Source organism: Protopterus annectens, chromosome 3.part1 (genome assembly GCF_019279795.1).
Source record: "Protopterus annectens isolate FY-2018-M chromosome 3.part1, PAN1.0, whole genome shotgun sequence".
Taxonomy (NCBI): domain Eukaryota; kingdom Metazoa; phylum Chordata; order Ceratodontiformes; family Protopteridae; genus Protopterus; species Protopterus annectens.
The window spans coordinates 1,039,440,802-1,039,468,214 of NC_056732.1; the positions used below are offsets into that span (position 1 = coordinate 1,039,440,802).

The window sequence follows — 27,413 nt, forward strand, 5'->3', positions numbered from 1 at the left end:
GGGATTGAGGAGGAGACAGATATGTTGGAACCATTTTTCTGCTGCTGTAAAGACTTTTTGGGTGGAAGAATGGAGTTCAGCTGGAGATACAGCAGAACAGATGAGAGTTGAATCATCTACATACTGAATACATGTGGATGTTGGGAGTGAAATAGATAGGTTATTTATAAATATGGAGAAAAGAAGGGGACCTAGGATGGATCCTTGAGGGACACCGATAGTGACAGGGAGCTGAGAGGATAGATGGCTGGCTCAAAGCACTGCTTGTTTTCTATCTTTCAAGTAAGAGTCAAACCAGTGCAATGCCATAGAGTCAAGTGAGAGAGATTTCAAAGTGTCTAGCAGAAGTTGATGGTTCACCATATCAAAGGCTTTAGAGAGGTCAAGGAATAAAGCAGAGGAGAAAAGGTTGTTATTGTGATTTTTGTTGATATTGTCTGAGAAGGAGAGAAGAGCAGTAGAAGTGCTATGGAAAGGTCTAAAGCCATGTTGGGAGTCTGCAAGTAGGCTATTATGTAAGAGATGATTTAAAAGTTGTTGGTGTATATAACATTCCATAATTTTGATAGTGGTGATAGAAGGGCTATGGGACAGAAATTAGTAAGTTCATTAGCGTTTCCTCCTTTATGCAGAGGAATGATATGGGAGACCTTCCAAAGGAAAGGAATAGTAGATTTGGCTATTGTTCTGTTAATTAAGATGGAGACTGGGTATGCTAGTTCTGCTGCTGCTAGTTGCAGATATTTGGCTGGTAGTTGGTTGGCTGATGGAGTGCATGGTTTAAGTTTTGAGAGTAATTTACGTATATAGGTTGTGGAGATTGTACTAAATTTTAGAGTGGGGGTGTTTATTTGAGGAGAGGTCTTTTGAAGGGAAGTGGGGGGAGCCATGGTGTTTGCTAGAGAGGTGACTGTTTCAGAGAAGAAGTTGTTGAATGTATTGGCAATTATGTTAGGAAGGGTCTGAGCTAGGTTAGTTGGAGTAGGTGTTTTGGTATTCCCTGGATGGAGCAGTTTATTGATTCCTGACCAGAATTTTTTGGGGTTAAGATTTTGATTTTGTTGATATTGAAGGTAATAATTTTTTTTATCAAGATAGGTGAGTTTTTTTGTAGTATTTCTAAGGTGTTTGAAGTTTTGATGGTCAGTTGGGTTTTTTGTAGCTCTCCATTTTGACCATAGTTTGCTTGGTTTCTTTAGAAAGCCAAGGGGCAGCTTTGGATCCTGTTCTAATTAAGCGAGGGGGGGGGGGGTGATGGTCAAGAATTTGGAGAAATATGTTGTTGAAGAGGGTAACTGCCTCATCTAGGGGGAGGTGTTTTAGAGCTGACCAGTTGAACTCTGAGTTCATTACGGAAAGTAGGAAGGTTAAAGTTTTTTTTGTTACGTATAGTACGATAGCTAGCCTGTTTGAGATTGTTATTTTTTTGTTTAGTGATGTAGGTGAGGAGATGGTCGCTGATATTATCTGGGAGTGTTCCAGTTTTATACAAGAGGTGATTGTTGTTGACTAATATCCAGTCCAGGGTGGCTTGTTTACTGGTAGTTTTGTGTATCCTGGTTGGGGAGTTTATGGTTTGTTGAAAATTAAAGAGGCTGAGGTGATAGGTGGGTTTTGGTGTTATGCAGGAGTTCCAATCAATATTAAAGTCTCCTAATATTATGGTTTCCTGAGGAAAGTTACAGGAGAGCCAGCTAAGAATGTTTTCAAGTGTATTTAAGTTGTTGCCAGGGGGGATATAGGAACATATTATATATATGGCTTTGCTTTTATTTATTTGGAATTTGCTGCAGAGTATTTCAGCATTGGCAGGGGGGGGGGGCAGGGAGTCGATTGAGGACACCTGCAGTTCAGATTTATAGAGTAAGGCAATTCCCCCACCCTTTTTGTTTAGACGATCCTGCCTTAAAATGCTATATCCAGGTGAGGTCATTTCATTGTCTTTGGTACCTGGTTTAAGCCAGGTTTCAGTAAGACAGAGGATATCAAATGCGTAGAGGTCAATTAAAGCATGGAGTTCTGTGATTTTGTTGTTAATGCTACGAATGTTTAGGTGCGCTATTGTATGAGAGTTAGAAGAGAAAGGTGAACTCAAGAGGTTAGTAGTTTGGTTAGCGAGGGAGTGGTGGAGGGAATTTTCAGGGCCAGGGTTGGGGTGAATGTCCCTGTGTAACAGTAGGAGTGTTTGTGGGAATGGACGTTCTTTTGAGTTTTTAAAGGGTATTAGGTGCAGCTATAAGGCCCTGCAGCAATGCAGTGGCAAAGCCTTCCCTGGACTTAGAGTAGAGAGGCAAATGGTAATGCTTTGTAAAGGTGTGAACAGAACTCCAAGTAGCAGCCTCTAGAATGTCTTTGGTTGGTACTCCTCTGAGAAAGGTTGCTGAAGTAGCTGCAGCTCTGGTGGAATGAGATCTAATGCCCTTGGGCACAGGTTTACCATAGTGTAAGTAGCACAAACGGATGCAGTGGCTTATCCACTTTGAAACTGTCTGCTTTGAAACAGCATTTCCTTCTGATCCTGCAGCATATGAAACTAGTAATTGCTCAGTTTTTCTTAGAGCTTTAGTCCTGCTCAAGGAGAATCTTAGCTGTCTGTGTACATACAAGGAATGCAGAATTCTCTCCCCTTTGTTCTGCGGATTTGGATAAAAAGTTGGCAGATGAATTGTTTGGTTAAGAGCCACACTGGAAAACACCTTAGGCATAAAAGTAGGATTTGTGCTGAGAGACACCCTGTCCGGGTAAAATATGATAAAAGGTTCTACAGCCATGAGGGCCTGTAGCTCTGAAACTCTTCTTGCTGAAGTAATTGCTAGTAACAGAGCAGTCTTCCATGATAAGAACTTTACATCAGCGGTAGCAGCTGGTTCATATGAAGGCAGGGTGAGCTTTTCCAAAACATAACTGAAGTCCCATGCAGGTAATGGTGATCTTCTAGGGGGCCTTAAATTTTTGGCTCCTCTAAGATACTGCTTTAGTAACAGATGAGAAAAGATTGGTGGCTCTGTGTTGTAATGAGCCAAAACAGCAGAGGCATGGATTTTGATTGATGAAAAAGATAGGCCTTTGTCAAGCATCTCAGTTAAGTATTGTAATATCTGAGGAATATTTGGTTCTCCTGTATCAGTTCCTTGTGCTTGATTCCAAGCACAGAATCTCTTCCACTTGTCAGCATAAGATTTTCTAGTACTAGGCCTTCTGGCTTCCAAAATGACATCCATCACAGCTTTACTGAGAGGTGTTGTTTGTATGATTACATAATTAGCCATGCTGCCAGGTTTAGAGTCTGTAGTTGATTGTGCAGGATCCGATTGTTTTGCTGGGACAGTAGTTGTGGTCTTTGAGGCAAGGTCCATGCTGGGTATTGAGACAAGTTCCTTATGATTGGGTACCAGTATTGGCAGGGCCAGTCTGGGGCAATTAATATCATCTTTGGCTTCTCTTGTCTGACTTTTAGGAGGACCTTGGGTAGAAAAGGCAGAGGAGGAAAGGCATAAACTGATAGGTTTTTCCAACTGAAGGATAGGGCGTCCACTTTCCATGCTTGTCTGTGATAAGTCCTTGTGCAGAATCTTTTCAATTGATAATTTTGAGGAGAGGCAAACAGATCTATGTCTGGGATCTCCCATTTCTCTGTTATCATGCTGAAGACTTGTGGATTTAGTTTCCACTCGTAAGGATTCATAAGGTTTCTGCTTAAATCGTCTGCCAGAGTGTTCTGTTTTCCTGGCAGGAATTGGGCTTGAAGATGTACTTGTAGGTCAAAGCTGTGTCCCACAGTGCCATGGCTAATCTGCAAAGGGGATATGAGTGTGTGCCCCCTTGCTTGTTTATATACCACATGACTGTGGTGTTGTCCGTCTTTATCAGTAGTTGTGTCCTGGATGAAGTAAATCCTTGAAGGCTGTTAGGGAATTTTGAACAGCTAGCATCTCTTTCTGGTTGATATGTAGATGCATTTGATTTGGGGCCCATGCCCTGAATGCATCTTCCTGCCATGTGGGCCCCCCCAGGCATAATCTGAAGCATTTGTTGTCAAGGTTTGGCTGGCAGGGGGTAGAGTGAAGGGCCGTCCCATGTTTTGGTGACAGGCCTTTGCCCACCATAGAAACTCCTGTTGCCGGCAGGGAGTGAGAGGAATCATTGTTTCCAGACTGTGTGAATGTTGACTCCATAAACTTTTTAGGTACCATTGAAGTTTCCTCATATGCAGTCTTGCATATGGAATTAGTAGGATGCAGGATGCCATGAAGCCCAGAGCCTGCAGAATTTGTCTTGCAGAAGACTGGGTTTTTGTTGCCATCAGTTTGAAATAAGTAGTCAGTTGCCTTTGTTTGTCTGATGTAAGGTAACCGATCTGGGCAGTTGTATTCAAGCTTGCACCCAGGAATGTTATCTTTTGAGAGGGTACCAATTGTGATTTCTTTTCGTTTATTGTGTACCCTAGGCATGTTAGAAGCCTTTTCACAAACGCCAGGTGTCGAAGAAGAGTGTCCTTGTTCTCTGCTTGAAGGAAACAGTCGTCCAAGTAAGGATATATTTGTATACTTCTTTGTCTGCAAAATGCAATTACTGGTGCCAGGCACTTTGTAAAGACCCTGGGCGCAGTAGATAAGCCAAAGGGCAGTGCAGAGAATTGGTAATGCATTAAGCCAGCCTTGAATCTTCTGCATGACTGTCTTATTGGGACATGCAGGTATACCTCTTTTAGGTCTAATGTCACCAGCCAAGCATCCTTACCCAGCATGGGCAGAAGCTGCTGCAGAGTCAGCATTTTGAATTTTGGAATGTCCAGGTATGTGTTCAGAATTGACAAATCCAGTATTGGCCGCCAGGCCTCGTCCTTTCTGGGTACCAAGAACAGTCTTGAGTAAAAACCTTGTCCTTTTTCCTGTTCTGGTACTGGTTGAATGCCCCCATATCCATGAGGGATGTAACCTGTTTCTGTGCCTCTGCCCACTGATTTGTGTGCAGAGCTGGCCAACCATTTGCCATTGGCAGAGTTTGGAGATGGAATCTGTATCCCTGTGATACTATGTTTAGTACCCACTTGTCCTGGGTTATTAACTGCCAGTTTTGAGCAAAAAGTGCTAATTTTCCCCCTAAGGGTGCTGTCAAAAGTTAAGTGCTTGGTGTAGGCAGAGGGAAGTCATTGGGACTGTTTTCTGTAGGTTTGCGCTTTATCTCCCCCTGATTTGGAGGTAGATGTGCCCCATTGTTTTGACCTGTATGAATCTTGCGCCTGGTACCTGGAACCCTTTGGGTGCCTGGATTTGCCCCTTTGAGCTCTGTCTGACACAGGAAAGGACCATTTTTTGTAGGCCAGTGTCTACTGAATCTTGGTGGCTGCACTTGTAAGAAGTCTTTAACAGTTTGCATAGACTTAGCTTTGTCTTCCATTTTCTTTAAAACCTCTTCTGCCTTAATACCAAACAGAGAATCATGCTGTAAAGGTGCATCTAGCAATTTAGCTTTAACATGATCAGGCAAATTTTGTTCCTTTAACCAGGCATGCCTCCTAATCACAGATCCAGTAACTGCGGCCCTGCAGGAGGCCTCTAAGGAATCAAAACCACATTGTAAAGTATGCTTTCCAACTTGTTCAGCTGCATGCAATAATTCCTGTAATTCTTTATTTTCTGCACATTCTGAAATCAACATCATTTTCTGTTTCAGCAACCCCATAACATGTTGTTGGTACTTAAGCATAGGAAATTGACAGTTTAAAGCCCTGACTGCCAAGGTTGCAGATGTATAAACCTTTTTTCCCCATTTGTCTAGTGCCCTTGAATCTCTGTCAGAGTAGTAGGAATTTTTGCTGTTGAGGCCTTTACTCCCTTTGCACCCTGTGAAATAGTTTCAGGATCAGCAGCAGGGTTTCTAAATAAAAATTTATGTAAGTCAGGGACCGTGTAATATCGGTCAGGCTTACTGGAAGCTGGAGGTAAGGAGTCAGGGGTCAAGCTTGACTCCGAAAACACATCATCTACAATTTCTAAAACAGGGGGAATGGCTAAAGGCTTGTGCTGAGAGAGAAGAAGGAAATCCCTGAGCCTCTTTTTTTTGATTCTGAGAAGTTTTGACTCTCCCAGTGAAAATGCTCCCTCAAAGTATGCAAGGTTTCTCCAAATGAATAATCCTCTGGAGGAGATGCAGATGGAATAGACTCCTCAGCATCAGAATCCTCATAGGGAGGAATAGATAATTCCTGATCAGAAGAGGAATCAGAAGAAATAGAAACCTGACCTGAAGATTCATAATCAGTGTCTTGCCTAGGCCTCTTATCTGGAGGGGGATGGGTACCCCTGATCAAGGTAATAAGGTCTTCAGCCATTTTGATCATCTGTTTTTTAGGCATAGAGGCCTATGCACGTGGTTCATGCATCAGTTTTTTTAGTTTTAGAAGTTGCCTTTGTCTTCGGTTTTGTAGCTGTCATCGGTTTGATATATAAACGTCGAGATCTGAATACACCCTCAGAAGCCGGTGCCTGCTCAGCGGCTCTAGACCCATCTGAGGGAGACACATCCATCGGTCCAATACCTTGAGTATCTTGAGGCATGCCAGACTCCACATGGGTGTCGGTAGAGGCCTGCGACTCAAAAGTAGCGGGTATCAGGGGCTGCAAAAGCATCTCACTGAGTACCGGCGATCCGGCGACTGGCTTAGGAGAAGCTTCGTCGTCGGTTTTGGATCTCGACTGCCTTTCTCTGTCCTTTTCTTTGCGTTATTTATGTACTCCGGTAGTCGGGTTGCTATCCGACGACATTTCTGGGTAGTTAAATCTGTTTCCAAAATACTTAGATGCAAAAATATACCGACGCTTAATAGTGCTTGGTTAAATCTAGCACAAAACCGACAGCCAGGCATGTTGTGATTAGGGCCTAGGCAAGGAATACAGTATAAATGGAAATCCTTATGAGGTATTTGCTTCCCACAAGTAATACAATCATTAACTTTTTCTGTCATCGGTAAAAAGCAAGAAAAAAGTTTCCCCAACTGGGTACTTAGCTTTAGTGAAGACTTCGGTTCTGAAACTCAAACTGGAATATTTCAGTAGTCGGCCGACCAGCACTTACGAAATGATTCTGCTTCTAGCACCGCGCAGCAAGAAAGACTAAAGAAAATGGCGTTGGCTGCATGTTTTATACCCCTTACAACCTGACGTCATGGAAGAGAGGACAGCAACCGACGCAGGACCCAAGACTTTGGAAATCAGGCCGATTGAGGGCAACCTACCAGCAGATTATGCAAATGTAATGACTGCAACAGTGAAACATGAAGAACATCTGACAGCTGACTGTTCTGATAGCTAAGGTTGCAGAGGTGTATACCTTTTTACCCCATCTGTCCAGAGCTCTGGAGTCCTTGTCAAAAGGAATAGGATTCTTTTCAGAATTAGCCTTAGCTTCTTTTGGTCCCTGTGTAATGACCTCTAGTTCTGCAGCAGGATTTCTGTACAGGTATTTGAGAGAATCCAGTACTCTGTAATACCTGTCAGGTTTTCTGGGAGCAGGTGGGAGGGTGTCAGGAGTTAAGCTGGATTCATAGAAGACATCCTCAACTACCTCTAAGATTGGAGGGATGGCCAAGGTTCTGTGCTGGGGCAGGTCTAGAAATTCTCTTAGCCTTTTCTTAGACTGAGGAAAGTCCTGAGATTTCCAGTGGAAATGTTCCCTGAGGGTGTGAAGGGTTTCCGCAAAGGAAAGATCTTCTGGTGGGGAGGCAGAAGGAATGGATTCCTTTGCATCTGAATACTCATAAGCAGTAAGAGGTTGTTGTTTCTCTTCAAAATCTGAATAATCAGACTGCTCAGAATTCTGTTCTGTCAGTATTTCAGGGGAAGGGTCTCTTTTCCTTTTAGACGGTGCAGCCTGACTACCCTTGATAAGGGTGATAAGATCCTCCGCCATTTTAAGCATTTGAGCTTGGGGTGGTGGAGCAGGAGTAAAATGGTGGCTAGAGGTAGTTTTCCTAGGTGTGGCCTTGCCTCTAGGCCTAAGAGTATCCATCGGTCTGAGAGAAATGGTAGTCAGAGGAGAAGACTTCACTTTTTGTCTAGAGTCGGTAGTGTGAAAAATCTCCTTAGAAGCTGGTGCCTGTGTCGCGGATCCAGACCAAACCAAGGCAGAGACAACCAAAGGCTCGGAAGATGAAGAAGATTTCTGCGGGACAACCAGACTCTGAAACGGTCTCAGTAGAGGCCTGCAAAGTTATCGAATCAGGCATCAAGGGTTGCAAAGGCGTCTCACTGAATTCCGGAGAACTGACAACTTACTTAACGATAGAATTGCTTAGCCTTGTGCGGTCTGTCTCTACACCCTTACGTTTTTTTCAGAATGTCTACGAATTGTTGCCTGATGGATGCCATTTTGGAATGCAAAAATGGAAGACGAAAATACCTGGCTACAATAAGAGCTCTAAGATGAATGGTTCTCGCGTTAAAGAGGGCACAGAACCGGCAATGGGAGACGTTGTGGTCTGGGCCTAAACAATTGACGCAGTATGAATGGAAGTCTCAGTGTGGTATTTGCTTTCCACAGGTAAAACAATTGTTAACTTTTTCGGACATCGGTTAGTGCAAGAAAAAAGGATCCCCAACGGGGTACTTAGCTTTAGACGTTTTCAGCTGTAATTCAAACACTGGTAGCAACCGACCAGCACACTTGAGAATTACTTCTGCTACGGGCTCCACAGCAAGAAAGACTGATGTAATGGCGTTGGCTGCCTTCCTTTACAGCATTAACGACCTGACGTCAGGCAGCAAGCGACAGCAGCTGGCGTAGAAAAACACTGACTCTGGTATTTGGGCAGGCCGATGGCTAACACAGCAGGGATAACCCATAGGTAATGACTACAACAGTGAAATACAAAGAATATCTACCCACATTCAAAACACAGCTCTTGCAGTATTTTGCTCAATGTTATGCTTTCAGTTCATTGAAAATGATTGGGTAGATTATAAGTGATGCATAATGTTTGCAACTATGAGTGTGTTAGTATGGTTTGTAATGTGAAATGCTTAAAAGGATTGTGTCAGTGTTGATTGTTTCCATTTATATAAATGTATGATTGCCTACATTGTAATGATAGTTTAATAAAAATGTTTCTTGCTTAACAAAAAAGGCAGGAATTGAATAATTTCTGTAATGTTGCTTATGTTATATGATATATTGCAATATATGCGAAGTATAATATTTGTAAACATTAAACATGAATTTGTTAATACAGTTTGATTGCTTTCATGTAAATGTAAATTTGCCTATGTCACAAGTGATAATTCAATAAAGGTGTTAAAAATGTTATTCTTGCAGTTGCGACCATATAACTGACGTAGTTTAGCCCTTATTACATCCAATTAACCTAGGATAATGTAAACAGAATTAATGATAATGTAAAGGTATCAAGAAGGATTTTGGAACAAGTCTTGTTAGTGCTCATCAGTGCCAAAAAGTACTGTACATACCAAAGGACATATGCTCCAAATGGATTATTGCTAACTAGCAGGAAAAAAGATAAAGAAAGTGTGTAAAGTAAGGAAGATCAATAAAAAAGCCCAACAAACCACATAGCAAGGCAACTGCTCCATCCTCTAAAATCACATTTTTTTCACCAATACTAACCTGTGCAAATATTTTCACTAGCCGTGTACTGTGGGAAGGCCGGATCTGCAAATATTCTCTCCACCACTGTTTGGCATAGACAAGAAACAATCTTTCCTTCTCTGCTGTTCTCTGGCGCTCCAAAGTAAACTGCAGTATGAAATAAATATCTGTTTTAACAGGTTTCAACAGTAATCTGTATTTTGTCTTTCTAAAATTCAAAGCAGTTGCTCAGTAGGCAGTGAATGCTGAAAATTAGAAGTTATGTACCTACCATAACGTCCCATGTTAGTTGTCTTCTCTCGCCTTCTTTCTTGCTGGATGGGTTCGGTGCCGATCCTCGGCTCCGACTCGGCACTTGCTAAGCTCGAGAGTCACTTTTACCAGCTCAAGGCAGCCCCATATCCCATGATGCAAGGCGGTATATACCCAGATCTCGTTTGGTACTTATAGGGAAAAACACCTAGCACAAAAAACTTTCTACTAAGGAAAGAAGAGCAATTAGCCTAAACAAAAAAGGGCTATAATGGGAACCCAGATAACTAACTGGTGCCCAAAGAAGCAATCTTCCTGACAAGGGAGATCAAAGTCTGTCCAGGCAAGGGGGCAGGAGGGAGGGTCGCAAGAAAGAAGGCGAGAGAAGACAACTAACATGGAACGTTATGGTAGGTACTTAACTTCTAAATGTTAAGTTGTCAATCTCGCCTTCATTCTTGCTGGATGGGACCGCGTCCCTAGCACCTCTATCCTGGGTGGCTCAATGGAACAGACTCTTGAGAACCGTAGAACCAAAACTGGCTCTATGCCTGGAGGCCAAATCCAATTTGTAATGAGAAACAAAGGTATGAGAAGTGGCCTAAGTGGCTGCTGCACAAATAGAATCTAAGGGAAGTCTAGCCTGAAAAGCTGTGGAAGTGGCTAAGCTTCTGGTGGAATGTGCCTTTGGTTTTGAGCACAGCTGTTTGCCCCTAAGTTGATAGATTTCAGAAATGGTGGAAGAACGCCATCTAGACAAGGTCACTTTGGAAACAGGAAGGCCTTTCTTATTCTCAGCATAAGAAAGAAAGAGTTGATCAAACTTTCTGAATTGTTTTGTTCTGTCCAAATAATATCTGAGTTGGCGGTGAACATCAAGATAATATAATTTTTGTTCCGATCTGTTGGAGTAATTGGGGAAAAATACCGGGAGATCAATAGATTGGTTTAAATTTGTTTTTGAAGCAACCTTGGGCAAAAAGGAAGGATTAGTTCTCAAGGATACTCTGTCCTTGTGGAAGACCAAATATGGGGGACGAACAGAGAGGGCATGCAGTTCTGACACTCTCCTAGCTGAGGTAATAGTGACAAGGAAGAGTGTCTTCCATGAAAGAAACTTTAGAGAACATGAAAGAGCTGGCTCGAAGGGAGGAAGAACTAAGGATGTCAGCACTAGATTTAGGTCCCATTGAGGAGGAGGACTCCTGACAGGAGGATTAAGGAGAAAAACTCCTCTTAGAAAAGCTTTGCAAAGCCTGTGGGACATAATGTTGTGGTCTGCAAAACCGACATGAAAGTTCGAGATTGCAGCTAACTGAACTTTGACAGTGGAAGCTGAAGAACCCGAGTGAAAGATTTCCGCTAAAAAATCCAAAACTGCATGAACAGGGGCAGTAAAGGGATCTATATTCCTTGATTTCGCCCAAAGGGAGAAACGTTTCCACTTGCTAGTGTAAATCCTTCTAGTAGAGGATTTAAGGGAAGCCACTATGATATCCCTAACAGGGTTAGAGATCATAGGAAGCTTGGCTAAGGAAGGAAGTGGAGCAACCAAGCTGTGAGGTTGAGAGAAGGAATGGACCGATGCAGCTGACCCGATTGGTGGATCAGAAGATCTGGCACTGGGTCCAGATGCCACAGCTGTGCCAAGAGGTGACGATGGAGGAACGGAAACCAAATTTGTCGAGGCCAATACGGGGCAATGAGAATCATTTTGGCTCTCAAAACAGTAGCTTTCTGGAGTACCTGTGGTATCAAAGAAAAGGGAGGAAAGGCATAAAGAAGTCCCTGGGGCCAATCTTGGGTAAGAGCGTCTCTGGGGGGATGGCCTGGAAGTGGGAAGAGAGAGAAGAAGTCCGGGCATTTGCTGTTTTGGGGAGTAGCAAAAAGATCGCAACATGGCCGACCCCATTCTTGAAAAATCTCCTCCACTATAGATTGTTTGAGAGACCACTCGTGAGGCATGAGAATAGCTCTGCTCAATCTGTCCGCTAAAATGTTGGTTTTCCCAGGGATATGCGTTGCTACCAGAAACCGATGAGAGGAGATCGCCCATTGCCAAAGTCTGAGAGCTTCTCGACACAAGGGGTAGGACTTGGTTCCGCCCTGCTTGTTGATATACCACACTACGGACATATTGTCCGTGTGAACTGCAACTGTTCCCAAGGGAAGAAAGTCGTTGAGGGCTTGCAACGTTAAAAGCACTGCTCTCATCTCTAGGACATTTATGTGCAGGTGGTATTCGAATGGTTGCCACATCCCATGAACCATCCTGCCCTGATAATGACCCCCACCCGATCAGGAGGCGTCCATAGTGACTGTGGCTACCGGGCCGGGGAAACAAAGGGTCTGCCCTGATGAACCTGGGGAGAATAAATCCACCAGGATAGATGGTTTTTGCAAGTTTGTGTCACCAGAATTTGATGATGCATGGGGAGTTGTTGGTAGGACCATTGGGTGAACAACATCCATTGAAGGAGACGCATGTAAAAGCGGGCCAAAGGGAGAAGAGTAATGGCAGCTGCCATGAGGCCCAAAAACTTTAGGACCAGTCTGGCTTGCACCTTTTTGCTGGCAAGGATGATCCGCACATGGTTTTGGATATCTAGGATTCTGTTGCTTGTGAGGTTTGCTGTCATCTGGACAGTGTCTAAATTTGCGCCTATAAAAGTAATAGATTGGCAGGGCAATAAGGAGGATTTTTCGTAGTTGATAGAAATTCCTAAATGAGTGCAGAGATTTAGGGTGTAATCTCTGGCTTGGAGAAGTTGATGCCTGGTGGTGGCTGAGAGGAGCCAGTCGTCGAGATACAGAAACACCTGGAATCCTTGACGTCTCAGGTGAGCCGTGACCACCTGCCATACATTTGGTGAACACTCTGGGGGCTGTAGTAAGACCAAAGGGCAGGGCTCTGAATTGGTAATGACTGGACCCCAGCCGAAAGCGGAGAAACCTTCTGGAGCGTCTGTGGATTTTTATGTGATAGTACGCATCCTGAAGGTATATTGAGCACATCCAGTTGTCTTCGCCCAGAAAGGGCAAAATCGATTGAAGTGTGACCATCCGAAATCTTGTCTTTTTCACAGACTTGTTGAGCCTGCTGAGGTCCAATATTGGTCTCCAATCTCCCGCCTTTTTGGGAACCAAAAAGAACCTTGAGTAGATTCCGGGCTCTGAATGGTCTGTTGTAACTGGCTGAATGGCCCTTTGTGTAGAAGTTTTGATACTTCTAATTTTGCGATTTCCCTCAGAGCGGGTGGGACATCTGGAAGGGAATTTTTGTGAGTGAAGGGAGTTTCCTCGAAAGGAATCTTGTAACCCTCGGATATGATCGACTGTACCCATTTGTCTTGTGAGAGGGAACGCCAGGCTTCTGGGTACAGCGATAATCTTCCCCCGACTGCCTCCAAGGATGGACAGTTGGGCAACACCTCAGGGATGCTAGAAGGGCTTGTCAGAGAGAGGCTTTCTGCTTCCCTGGTTTTGTGGACCCCCTCTGCCCCTAGGGTGGCATCTGTTATTATTACCCCCTCTGCCTCTAGGGGTAAACTGACCACGTGTATCCAGCATGACTCCCTGAGATTTACAGAACCACATCTTTCCGCCCTTCTGTCCTTTGGGGTAAGGCCTAGAAGGGGTGGAAAAACGGACCCCTACGGCAGAGAGAGTCTTGCCGTCCTGCTCACACCTGGTCAACGTATCCTTCACCTGAGGACCAAACAATGTTGATCCATCGAAGGGAGAGTTTGTGAAGGACGCCTTAAAGGGATCTCCAAAATTACAGAGCCGCATCCAGGACTGACGCCTAAGAGCCACTCCTGTCCCTGCAGCTCTACTCGCTCCATCTGCTGCATACGAAATCAGCCGCATGGAGGAGTTGGCTATGGAGTTAAGGATTCCTAGCTGAGAAGCAATCTTGTCCTGAGCCCCTGGAGCTGTAGGATCCTGTACTACTTCACCTAATTCTTTAAGGATGTCCCTTTGAAGTCTGGTGAAGTGACATAAGTAATTCAGCGAATGCATAGCAAAGGTCGCTGAGGAAAACATCCGCTTACCATACCTGTCCATGGTCCTAGAATCTTTGTTAGGAGGATGGACTGGTACGGAAGGATCTGCAAGTTCCTTCTTAGTGGCGGCCGCCACCACCATGGCATCAACAGGGACACCTTTTGTAAGGAATTGCTTTTCGGAAGGGGCTGTAATAAATTTAGAAGGCCTCCTGGGAACTGGTTCTACGGAATCAGGAGATGCCCACGCCTTCCGAGCTATTACCTCCATGAGGGGGTCAAAAGGCGGAGACACCCAGGAGGTGGAGGGTCGAGATCTGAACGCCTCTAGGTATACCGACTCATCCTCGGAGGGATTTATGGAGGGCCAGTTTCCCCTCTGTTTTAGGAGTTCTAGGATGTCTGAAAAAGAGACATCCTCAGAGGGGGATCTTGGGGACCCCTCAGACTCATCTAAGTCGGTATCTGAAGTTGTAGACTCAGGGGAGTCTAGGTGCTTCCTCTTACAGGTCCTCTTATGCGGAGGATCTCCTGAAGGATCAGGAGAATCCTCGGAAGAGGGGGTTCTTCCCAGTGGGGAAACCTGAGGTGGTGGATCTCTCAGTCCGGGAGCAAAAGAGTGGGAAGAGACATCTACAGGCACCATAGAGGGAGGAGCTAAGGGGATAGACTGCTGACTGAGCCCAGGGGCCAGCACACTCCTCATCACCTCGAAGGCTCCCCTGCCAGGGAGATCCGAGAGACCCTGCTCCGAAGAAACAGGGGCTCCTAGGTCCACCGAGAGGGAAGGCTCCGAGGCAGATGTCGGGGCCGAGCTCACCAAGGCCGAAGCCCCGAGGGGAAGAGCAGGGTCGGACAAGGGTCCGATGCCACTCACCCCCTCGGAGCAGACCAGGGAAGCCCGACCACCGGATTCCTCCAACGAAGGTCTCGAGGAGGAGATAAGAGTAGAAGCTGAAGGAGCAGAAAGGGGTGGTATCTGCCCCGCAGCCGTAGCAGTGACTAATCCCATAGACTCCGGCTCCGAGCTCTGGAGGAGAGTCGAAGGAGGAACTTGAAGAGGGTGTGGACTAGTAGTCGTCTGTTGAGACGGACTATGAAGCATTTGGGCTAGTGCCTGTGATTTTAACAATCTGCTTACCACTCTCTCCAAATCGTGGTCTGACAGCCTGGAAGACCTAGATGATCGGCTCCGATGGCTCCGCTCTGAAAGAAGAGGAGAGGTCGGAGCCGACAGTATCGGTTCCAAAGAGGGAGACCTGGACCTCTTCCTCGAAGGAACCATCGGAGCCGACGTACCCTCGGCTCCAGATGGAGCCGAAAACTTTTCGGCTCCGAGTGTAGTCAAGGATGTATCGGCTCCAGCCGGAGCTGATACAGGCAAGGAAATAATGGTATCGGAGCCGGTTGGCATCGATACCGAAGCCTTAGCCACATGGTGGTCGGAGCCGGTCGGAGCAGACACCAATGTGACAGTCAAAGTGTCGGCACAGATAGCCATCGGTGCCGAAGATTTAGCCAAAATAGGATTGGCTCCAGCCGGAGCCGATCTCGACTCCAAAGGAGTCGGAGCCAAGGCCGAAGGCTTAGAAACAGAAGCCTGGGCCTTGGTGGTCTTAGAGGGTTTGCCCGGAGCCGATTTGGCCAGGGAGCCCTGCGGTTTAAGAAGCCCTCTCAATATTAATTTGTTTCTCCTTTCCTGCAGGACTCTCTGGCTGAAAGAGTGACAGATAGCACAGGAGTCCTGCAGGTGGAGAGGTCCCAGGCAGTAGATACAAGAAGTGTGACCGTCTGTCAGAGACATCTTCTGACAGCAGGAGTCACACTTCTTGAAGCCTGAGACCCTCTGTTCCTTTGACATAGTGAGTACACACACACCTAGACTCACACAGTCCCAGTCAGAAAATTAAATTTTTAATTTAAAATTTTAATATAAAGGGGAATATATATAAACCCACACACACACCCTGGCAGGAAGGGATGGGTAGGGAAGAAGGCCTGACTAAATAAAAACAAGTAGGGAAAACGGGTAAAATGGCTTAGAGACCCTACAACTACGTACAAATGACAATTATACTGAAATAATTAAGAAAAACTAGGATTGGGGAGTCTAACAACAGTAAAAAGATTTACTTACCACGAGCTGGCAAACGAGTTCTGGGTATATACCGCCTTGCATCATGGGATATGGGGCTGCCTTGAGCTGGTAAAAGTGACTCTCGAGCTTAGCAAGTGCCGAGTCGGAGCCGAGGATCGGCTCCGAACCCATCCAGCAATAATGAAGGCGAGATTGACAACTTAACATCAAGTAGTTTAAAAATGATGCACCCCTCTCTCGCTCTCTGCCCTCTTGCATGAACAATGTTTGTTTCACATTTACAAATTTTCCGTACAATCATACTCTGTGTAACTGAAATACACTTAGCACTTTTCAAAGCAATTTCCATAAATAAAGATACAGTTGTGTGAGTACATTCAGTATACAAGATGCTTGAGTTGCATATGCTGGTGGCATGTAAGGATAAAAACCCTGGCTTTGGCCCAGGTGACTGCAGTTGATAAGCAACTCAGGTGCTTGAAGCTGCAGGCAAGGGAGGATGGGCAAGCATATACCGGGGGGAGCTATGTGTGGTAAGGGGCACATTTGCATTGGGCAGGAGTTTACTAGAGGAGAATAGGGAAAACCATCATGCAGTAACTTCTCTGGGTAGGCAGGGCATCCTGCTCATCAACGTCTTGCTGAAAGTATGGGCAGTACAGCACTAATGACCACTGCATGTCTCACCCAGAGGCTGTCACTTGGCAAGAGTAAGGGGTAGGGCTTAAAGGCAAAACCCCAAACCATCCCTAATGGCTGCCTTAATGATGGCCCCTCAAAGTCAACACTCACCATGTTAATGGGAAACAAATGGGCCAAATGACTGGGAATGGGCTGATGAATGTCAGGCAAGCACAGCTGAGCAATCACAAAAAAAAGGTAGATCACTCTCTTGCAGTACTGTTTACCACATGTGAGAATTAACTACAACCAGATGTCCACCCAGCTTGTCCAATTCCCAGAGCTCCACAGATGTTTTTGCATGGGCAAAATCAAACCATGATACGGGGAATATGCCTGCAAACTGGATGAAAGGACCTTCAGCCTGCTCCATATTTCATTCTTTTTTGCCACTAAAAATATAGGGTAATGGAATAGTTGAGGAGAAGAGCCCTAATTCCTTCTTTTCCTTAAGGGGAAATGGTAGAAGTGATAAAGAAAACTACTTCCTAGAGGAAAGTCCCACCTACAGCCTCTACAAAACCTAGGACCAGAGTTACATGAAAGGGATTTCTTGTTGTGGTATTCACTCAGAGGAACAGATGGGTAGAGACGTAGGGTGATGAAGAATGGGACTGAGATACAGGAGTAGGGAAGGAGTGAATGAAAGCATCATCCATTTTCCTACCAGATCAGCAACTAGGAAAAAATAGAGAAGATAGATGATTAGAGGAAAAGACAGCAAGAGCTATGAGTGCAATGGTGATCCTACTCAAATTTCTACTGTTCCACTGAGTTATTCACATAACTGTACTGTTTTTTTTTTTGTTTTTTTTAATGTATCATTTTTTAATGTATCATTGCTGCAGTAGTACTCACAACATATAGGAAGACTACTGAAGCAATGTGTGCAGAGGGAAGGGGATGATGGCCCCCAGAGGGGAAAGTACAGTTGTGTACACTTACCATAAATGTAGATGTTCGAGTGTCTTCACTGTTGCAGTCATCACTGTAGGGTTCTTCCTGCTGGCAGGCAGCCCATGGTCGGCCAGAATCCCAAAGTCTGGGTCCAGCATCAGCTGTATAGTCATCCTCCCTGACGTCAGAGCGCCAGGGGTACAAAGCTCCCAGCTGACGCCATGTTCTCCAGTTTTTCTTGCCCCAGATGTCAGGTTCCCAAAAGTAAAGGCTAAAAGTAAGGTACAACAAACCCCATACCCTGTAGCAAATACACCTCAGAAGAAGGGTGAAGCAGGGAACCACACTAATGAAAAAATAAGAGGGGACAGGGGGTGGGTAACCCAGACTGCAACAGTGAAGACACTCGAACATCTACATTTATGGTAAATGTACACAACTGTACTATGTTCATTGTGTTTCACTGTTGCAGTCATCACTGTAGGGTTGAATCCCAAAGCTGAGATAAAGGGTGGAGGTTATTGGGTAGAAGGGGCGGTTAGAAGGCCTTGCAAGACTGCAGAAGCAAAGCCTGCCTTGGACTTAGAATAAAGAGGTAGATTATAGTGCTTAGAGAAAGTATGCACTGAACTCCCAGTTGCAGCTTCCAAAATATCTTTGGTAGGTACTCCCCTGAGAAAAGTAGCAGAAGTAGCAGCAGCTCTGGTGGAGTGAGTCCTGATTTTTCCTGGGATTTGCTTTCCATGATGAGAGTAACAAAATCTGATTCCATGAGCAATCCATTTAGAAATGGTCTGTTTTGAAACAGCCTTGCCTTGGGAATTTGCTGCATAAGAAACAAACAGTTGTTCTGTTTTTCTGATATCCTTGGTTCTGTCCAGGTAAAAACGAAGCTGCCCGTGCACGTCCAAAGAATGCAAGATCCTCTCCCCTTATTTTGTGGATTGGGGAAAAAAGTTGGCAGGTGAATAGTTTGGTTTAAAGCCACTTTAGAAACCACTTTAGGCATGAAAATAGAGTTAGTCCTTAAAGAAACCCGGTCTTGATAAAAAATAATGTAAGGTTCCACAGCCATGAATGCTTGTAACTCCGAGACTCTCCTGGCTGAAGTCAAAGCCAGTAGGATAGTGGTCTTCCATGATAAATACTTTATATCAGATGTGGCAGCAGGCTCAAAAGGAGACAGAGTAAGTTTTTCCAGAACATAGTTGAGGTCCCAGGCAGGTATGGGTGGTGTCCTAGGGGGTCAAATTCTTTGCTCCTCTGAGATATTGTTTCAGAAGTGGATGTGAAAAAATTGGAGGATCTGTACTGTAATGTGCAGAGATAGCTGAGGCATGTATTTTTATGGAGGAAAAGGATAAACCCTTATGTAACATGTCTGTCAGGTAATGTAAAATCAATGGAATATTTGGAATGAGAGGATCTGAATCCTGAGCATGCATCTAATAAGATTTTCTAGTGCTAGGCCGTCTGGCTTCTAAGATAACATCCATGACCTGTTTGGAAAGGGTAGAATTAATCATAGACCCTGAATACGCCAGGCTGCCAGGCTGAGAGTTTTGACATGAGAGTGCAGAACCTGGCCCTGGTGTTGGGACAAAAGATCTGGAATCTGAGGTAGAATCCAAGGAGGCTCCTGGGATAGATTCATCAGTGTTGAGTACCAAAATTGTCGAGGTCAATTTGGGGCCAGTAAAATCATCTTGGGTTTGTCCTGTTTTATCTTTAATAACACCCGTGGAAGAAGAGGTAGAGGAGGAAAGGCATACCCCGACAGGTTCCTCCAACTGAATGAGAGAGCATCCACTTTCTATGCTAGATTGTGATATGTCCTTGTGCAAAAAGTCTGTAACTGGTAGTTGTGGAGAGATGCAAATAGATCTATGTCCGGGCAGCCCCAGGCTTCTGTAATCATCTTGAATATTTGGGTGTCTAGCATCCACTCGTATGGGTCTGACAGGTTCCTGCTCAGGCTGTCTGCCAGAGTATTTTGTTTCCCTGGCAGGAACTGAGCTTGTAGGTCCACTTTGCAAGCTAGTGCTGTGTTCCATAGAGTCATGGCTAGTCTGCAAAGGGGGTAGGAGTGTGAACCCCCTTGCTTGTTTATGTACCACATAACTGTGGTGTTGTCTGTCTGTATCAGTAGTTGCCCTGGCTGTAGAAGATCCCTAAAAGCCAAGAGGGCATTCTGCAAAGCTAACATCTCTTTTAAATTGATATATAGGTGCTTCTGATCCTCTGTCCAAAAACCTTGCAGGCCTTTCCCCTGCAAGTGGGCTCCCCATGCATAATCTGAGGCGTCCGTGGTTAACACTTGGTAGGCTGGAGGCAGACTGAAGGCTTTCCCTTTGTTTTGAAGACATGCCATGGCCCACCAATGGAATTCCTTTTGCAGGCAAGGCAAGACAGTAATCTGTGTGTCTAGACTGTGACAATGCTGGGACCATATGCTTTTTAGGTACCATTGTATCTTTCTCATATGCAGTCTTGCATATGGTATGAGAAGGATGCAGGAGGCCATGTAACCCAAAGCCTGCAGGAATTTCCTTGCAGTTAGCTGAGACATTAACGCCAGGGTTTTGAAAGTTGAAGCCAGCTGAAGTTGTTTTTCGGATGTCAGGAATGCCATCTGGGTTGTTGTGTTTAAAAGAGCACCCAGGAAAGTTATCTGTTGTGTGGGTGTCAAATTTGACTTTTTTTATGTACACAGTGAATCCCAGGTACTTGAGTAGATTTTGAACAAATTCCAGGTGCTGCAGTAAGACATACTTGCTGTCTGCTTGAATAAGGCAGTCATCCAGATAAGGGTAAATTTGAATCCCCTTGAGTCTGCAGTAAGCTACTACTGGTGCCAGGCACTTGGTGAAGACCCTGGACGCAGTAGACAAGCCAAAGGGCAGCGCAGAGAATTGGTAATGTTTCGAGCCTGTCTTGAACCTGAGGTATCTTCTGCACTCCTGTCCGATAGGAATGTGTAGGTAAGCCTCCTTTAAATCCAATGTCACCATCCATGCATTTTTGCTCAACATTGGCAGGAGCTGCTGCAGAGTAAGCATCTTGAACTTTGGTATCTCCAGGAAAGTATTTAAGACTGACAGATCCAGGATGGGTCTCCAAGAATTTTGTTTTCTGGGAACTAGAAAGAGTCTTCACTAAAAGCCTTGCCCCGTCTCTGATTGTTGAACCAGTTCTATGGCCCTCACAGCCATGAGGGATCCCACCTGGTTTAATGCCTCTGCCCATTGGTGTTTTGGTAGGTCTGGCCATCTGTTTGGTCTTGGCAAGGTATGAAAGTGGAATTTGTAACCTCTTGAAACTACATCCAGAACTCACTTGTCTTGGGTTATGTAAGTCCAATTTCGGTGAAAAACAGAGAGTTTTCCTCCTAGAGGGGCTTCCAGGAGAGAGGTTCCTGGAGCCATGCAGGGGGAGTCATTGAGCCTGTTTCCTATAAGACTGAGATCTGTCCTCTCCACCCCTGGGGGTGGAAGCACTCCACTGTCTAGGTCTATAAGAGGTCTGTGCTTGGGCCTTCCCTCGGAGGCGTCTATATCTACCCCTCTGAGGCCTGTTCGAGCTGGGAAAGGACCAATTTTTAGTTGGCCAATTTCTGCTAAATCTTGGGGGCTGAACTTGTAAGAAATCCTTAACCATTTGCATGGATTTTGCCTTATCCTCCATTTTCTTTATTACCTCTTCAGCCTTAGACCCAAACAAAACATTATGTTCAACAGGCGCATCCAGTAACTTTGCTTTCACTTGATCAGGGAAATTTTGTTCCTTTAACCAAGCATGCCTTCTAATGACTGTGCCAGTGGCAGCTGCCCTGCATGAGGCCTCCAAAGCATAAAACCACAGCGTAAGGTATGTTTCCCCACCTGCTCAGTAGCATGCATCAAATCGTGTAATTCCTTATTATCTGCACATGGAGAAATGGTACCTAGCTTTTGTTTCATAACAGACAGAAGAAATTGCTGATATTTTAGCATATGAAATTGACAATTTAAAGCCCTAATGGATAAAGTAGCAGAAGTGTACACTTTTTTGCCCCATCTCTCCAAAGCCCTAGAATCCTTATCTGACAGAATAGGGTTCTTAGCAGTGGCGGCCTTAACACCCTTAGGACCCTGAAAAATGGTTTCTGGATCAGCAGTAGGATTTTTATAAAGAAACTGGTGGGAGTCAGGGAGTCTGTAATATCCATCAGGCTTTGCAGGGGCTGGAGGAAAGGAGTCAGGAGTTAAATTAGCCTCAGAAAAGACATCATCCACAATATCCAAAATAGGAGGAATAGCCAGGAGTCTGTGTTGGGGCAGAAGAAGGAAATCCCTAAGCCTTCTCTTAGATTCAGAGTACTCCTGTCCTTCCCAGTGAAAATGTTCCCTCATGTCATGTAAAGTTTCCCCAAAAGAAAAATCCTCAGGGGAAGAAGCTGAAGGAATGGATTCCTCAGCATCAGAATCCTCATAAGGAGGGAAAGCATAATCTTGTTCAGAGGAAGACACTGAAGAGATAGATGCCTGATCAGAGGATACATAGTCCAATTCTTGTCTTGGCCTTTTGTCTGGAGGGGGATGTGAACCCCCAATCATAGTTAGTAAGTCCTCAGCCATTTTAAGCATTTGTTTTTGAGATTTAGGTCCCGGATCAGAGGAGGCCTGGGCTTGAGTCTTTGTTTTAGGAGGAGTCTTTGCCTTTGACTTTGCCTTTGCCTTTATCTGAAGCTGCGTAGGCCTGAAAACCCCCTCGGAAGCCGGTACCTGCACAGTGGCTCCGGACCCATCCGAGGGAGCATTGTCCAAAGGTCCTGCACCTGGAGTACTCAAAGGCCTAGTTGGCTCCTCGTGGGAGTCCGTTTCGGCAAGCGGTTCTATAATGGCCGACGACAGGGGCTGCGAAAGCGCCTCACTGACGACGGCTGAACCTGCAGCTGTCTCTGCTTGTAAACCGTCGTCTGATTTGGACCTTGGAGGCCTGTTGTTATCCTTGCGCCTTTTGTGAACTCCTGTAGTTGGAAGCGTGTCCGATGACATATTGTAATTAAATCGCCTGCCAAAGTAGGGAAAAGCAAAATCGTATCTCCGCTTAATAGTACATTGATTAAATCTAGCACAAAACCGACAACTAGCTACGTCGTGGTCAGGGCCTAGACAAGGAATACAGTAAGAGTGGAAATCCTTATGAGGTATTTGCTTCCCACATGAAATACAATTATTAACTTTTTCTGACATCGGACTGGAGCAAGAAAAAAGTTTCCTCAACGGGGTACTTAACTTTGAGAAGAAGAAGAAAGTCTTCGGAATGAAGCACCAAAAATATCATGAGTCAGCCGACCGGCACTTGCGAACTACTTCCACTGCACGGCAAGAAAGACTGGAGAACATGGCGTCGGCTGGGAGCTTTGTACCCCTGGTGCTCTGACGTCAGGGAGGATGACTGCACAGCCGACGCCGGACCCAGACTTTGGGATTCTGGCCGACCTAGGGCTGCCTGCCGGCAGGAAGAACCCTACAATGATGACTGCAACAGTGAAACATGATGAACATCTGGTCCTTACTATCAAATCCATACTAGGGGAAGGAGCTCAGAGTAGGCCCTGCAGGATGACTTTGCCAAAGCATGTCCTGTTTAGGATTGGATATACAACTTAAAATATTTGGGGAAAAAAGTGTGACCAGAGAACAACATTGCTATATCACAAATGGTCTAGATAGAAATATTCCTAAAAAGGTTGCTTAAGAGGCTATAGCATGAGTGCTTACAAGTCTCTACAAGGATAGAGTGAGCAATACAAGGATCATTTTCTTGCTCACTGGTCTTCCATGTTTCCATGGGACAAAAGACATCAATAACTACTCAGTTTGCCTGAAATCCTTGGTTCTGTCTACACAGTATCTCAGTTTCCTGTGGATTTCTATGTAATTTGCTCCTTCACTTTTCTAAAGTTACCACCTCCAATCCTTTTATGTTCTTTACACTGTTTAATACTTACAGCTGGTTAAGATTTTGAGTTTGATTTCCATTTTCTATTAATTGCTTTTGGACATTAACAACATTAAGCTTAGTAAGAACGTAACATAACAAGACAATTCCGATATAATATTACAGCTCAAAAGAATCATTTCCTTAGCTACAACCATTTGCTCCCCAAATATTTCTGACAGAGTACCTCACAGGGAATTTTGAAAAGCTGCCAACTCATTACACTCCCAAAAAGATGTGCCCAGTTACCTCTCTCTCTCTCGTATCACACCTCCAACATTTGTTCTCTACCTGAGAAAGAATTTTCTGAAGTCTGCTTTGGTAGAAAAACACCTCGGCCTTCTGGCCTCTACAAACACTTCTAAATTTATCAACCGTCTGTTTTTATTGCATACTTCAGAGCCATAGAAATGTCCTCCAATTGTTCCTTTGTTAATTACAATTCCAGTCTCACTTTTTTAAATGCCTCTGATTGATTCTTATAGTTATCAGGCAATATTTCACATGCCCTACTAATTCTCCCGTTTTGTAACAGCACCTTCTACTCTAGACTCAAATTAAAAACCCTTCCAGATATAGTCTTTTACTTAGTACTCTCCTCTTTTACTTAGTACTCTCCTATCCCTTTCTCTTTGCTTATACTCTGAAATCAATCCCTGGTAAGTATGGCAGTCTCCAGCCTGCAGTCCAAATTTCTGCTTGACATCATCCCACTTCACTAACCTTTCCCTCTTATTTTCCAGTACATTTCAGTCCCTCTTCCTTATTTTCTATACCCCTACTTGCAGTCATACCTAGTGGTGGAATCTCCTTTCTTCTTTCTCATGTTGGCATAGTTCTTAGAATACTTTATACTACTTTATGAATACAGCATTCTGTATGTTTTTTGTTATTCGCACTAACGGCTTGCATCTAAAATACAACGCTCTCTCCTTATTTCTCAAAATTCACAGTTTCATCATTATCCCTTTCCACTCTGATTCATAAGTTTCTGCTTGTGTTATGTATATAAAGCCTTAATTGTGTAGCTCAAGTATCCTTTCAATCAGGTAATCCTAAACCTCCTTGTTCTATGGGAAGAATCATCTTGCATCATTTAATTCTCATCCTCTTTCCCTCCCAAATAAACTCCTTCAACTCTTGATTAATTATCATCAACATCTTCTCCTTTGCTTGATAAAAATATACCCGACCTGTATCTAAATGTAAAGGAACTAAAAACATTTTCACTATGTTTTCTTACTATTCATATCTGCAATCAACAGCATCCAGTTTCTCTGTTTTTGTATCATCTTTTGTTTAGTCTATTCCTCACATATTCTTAACAGCCACAACAGAATCATTTTTAATCCATACACCTAAATACTTTATCATGTCCCCATAAATATGGGTATTGCTGAACCAGTGCATGTGTCAGTATAATAGTCTATCGATATTGTCCTGTTCAAAAAAAAAAAATAAAACAATACTGATCTGATTTCTGGTACATTAACAGACTAAATAACAAAATAACCACACAAAAAGAGTACAATGGGATAGATTCACTATTTTAGCATTCTAAGCGTAATTAACTGCTTTCGTCTTAATCAGACTTCTTCAAGAACAATTTATGATTAAACCAGCTATAGTATAAATACAATTTAACAACCAATCACAATGTTAAAACAATTAAAGAATTACATGTTTAAAAACATTGCGTAAAATTAATTTGTTTAGAGTCATTTATTGACTTTAAGTCTCCTTTCTCTCAGAAAGCATTTGATTTATTGTATTATTTAGCCCTGGAAAGTTGTCAGCTTTCAATTTAATTTGCCATTCAGTTTCTTTAATCTCAACCATATTTTTATAGTCCCTCCCCCTCTTAGATTTAGTGGAGATTGTTCCAACACCGAAAACAAAAATTTCTTGTATAATACAAATCCTGAAATGTTTGAATGAGGCATTTTTTTCATCTTTCATTTTAATTGAATATAAATGTTCTTTCATTCTTCTATCTGAAGTTCTCATGGTCATGCCTACACAAAAAGCTTGACACCCTGAGCACAAGCTTATATACATTACTCACTTATAATTACAGGTAAATCTACCCGAAATGCCAGTAGTTTGTTCTGAGTGTTCTAATAAAATAGAAGGTCCTTCATAAATAAATCTACAAACTTTACAGGTTTCACATTTATATGTCCCTTTACTTTTGTTTGTAAGAGCCAGGGGAATTTTTGTATTGTCTTTCTACAATGTTGTGTCTTTTCAGCTTATCCCGGTTAGGGGTCGCCACAGCGGAACTCCGGTCCGCTAATGTTTGGTAGTGGATTTTTATGTGCCGAGTTACCAGCCCTGACGCACAACCTTCAACGAAGGCACACCCATTCACGCATGCCTCCACAGAGAAGACGGTCTAGCTGAGAATCAAATGGGACAACATCTTGCTGTGAGGCGACAACGCTACCGCAGCACCACTACCGCGGATGTATTGTCTTTCTGCAATAATGTTTTAAAACTACTGATCTTTTTATAAACAAATAATGGACGACTGCCTACTACCTTATAAAGTTCACCATTTCCCTCTATAATTTTCCAATTATTGCAGATAGCTCTTCGAATAGCAGAATTATCAACAGACAAATCCAAGAAATAAGATGGAATTTTATTATTCAAATACACCTTATCTTCAGTTTTGTCAGAAGCCTTGACTAATATAGGCGCAAAATGAGTACTTCTATTAGAACTAGCATCTTTAGCTACTGTCAGGAGAAAATCTTTGTTATAACCTCTTTGTATAAACAGATAATAAATTCAACTTCTTTATCATAATCATAGTCTCTAGTGGTCAGCCTAGACGCTCTTATAAATTGTCGTCTAGGAATATTCTTTTTAACAAACATTGGATAATTACGCCTACATTTTTGTCTCAAACCCTTTATATATCCTCCTAATTAGCCTTGTTATTCTATCAGGGAATGCAAATGCTATCAGTGCCTTACTCACAAAATCCAAGCTGAATACTTTCTCTTTATCAGGATATACAAAAACAGCAGCAGTACTTTCTTACATTTAACTTTCCTCTAGATCATCATTGCTTTATTAATGTTGCCAAATCCAAATATTTGCCTCCCCTCCATGAAACCACAATGATCCATACAAATCAATTTTGGCAACACTTTTGCCATTCCCTTAGCAAGTATAGGCATAAACACATTATATTCATGGTTTAAAACTGAAATGGATATATATGAAGATGAGTCTGAGGGGTATTTACCCTCTTTGGGTAATACAGTCATCACAGCTTTCTTCCAAGGTGCTGGTGCTCCCCCCATTTAAAATACTATTAAACACAACCTTCCAGACCTTTATCACTTTCTTTCCTCCCATTTTCTATACTTCCACATGAATTCTGTCTGTTCTTGGAGACTTTCCTGCTTCCCATCTTAGCTATTAATTGTTAGCCTCATCTTCCACTAACCTAAGCATAATTATGTCTTCTATATATTCCCATTTGTGTCATTTACTGGTTTCCACACTCCTCTGCTTTACAGTACTTGCAATACACATTTTCGTAAAATTACCAAAATATCTCCATTACATCTGCAGGATCACTGGCTATTTTTCTCATTATAGGCTCCCTAAGTTTGGCAACAGCTTTTTCTACTTTCTGTTACCTAGATCACCGTTTTAAAGTTTTTCTGGTGTTGTTACCAAAAATGGGTCTATATTACCAAATGGAATGTTTAGGTTATCGAATACCTAAACATTGAACTGGTAACATCGAAATCAAAAAAATACGAATGGCCAATTTAACTCGGGGAAAGAATTTCCTTGGCTGTAAAAAAAAACAAAAAAAAAACTTTTAAACACAAATTAAGTGGGGGGGGTTGTCCCTCACACCTCCCCTA

The 27,413-nt window shown here is 43.6% G+C and overlaps 1 protein-coding gene across 1 annotated transcript in view; it reads right to left on the reverse strand.

Annotated features, from left to right (window-relative positions):
* Window positions 1–27,413, reverse strand: part of CEP76 (centrosomal protein 76) — a 1,583,298-nt gene that overhangs the window by 739,334 nt on the left and 816,551 nt on the right. Inside the window, exon 7 of the mRNA XM_044067192.1 lies at window positions 9,622–9,750. Coding sequence (XP_043923127.1) covers window positions 9,622–9,750 — 129 coding nt within the window. The remainder of the gene's footprint in view (window positions 1–9,621; window positions 9,751–27,413) is intronic.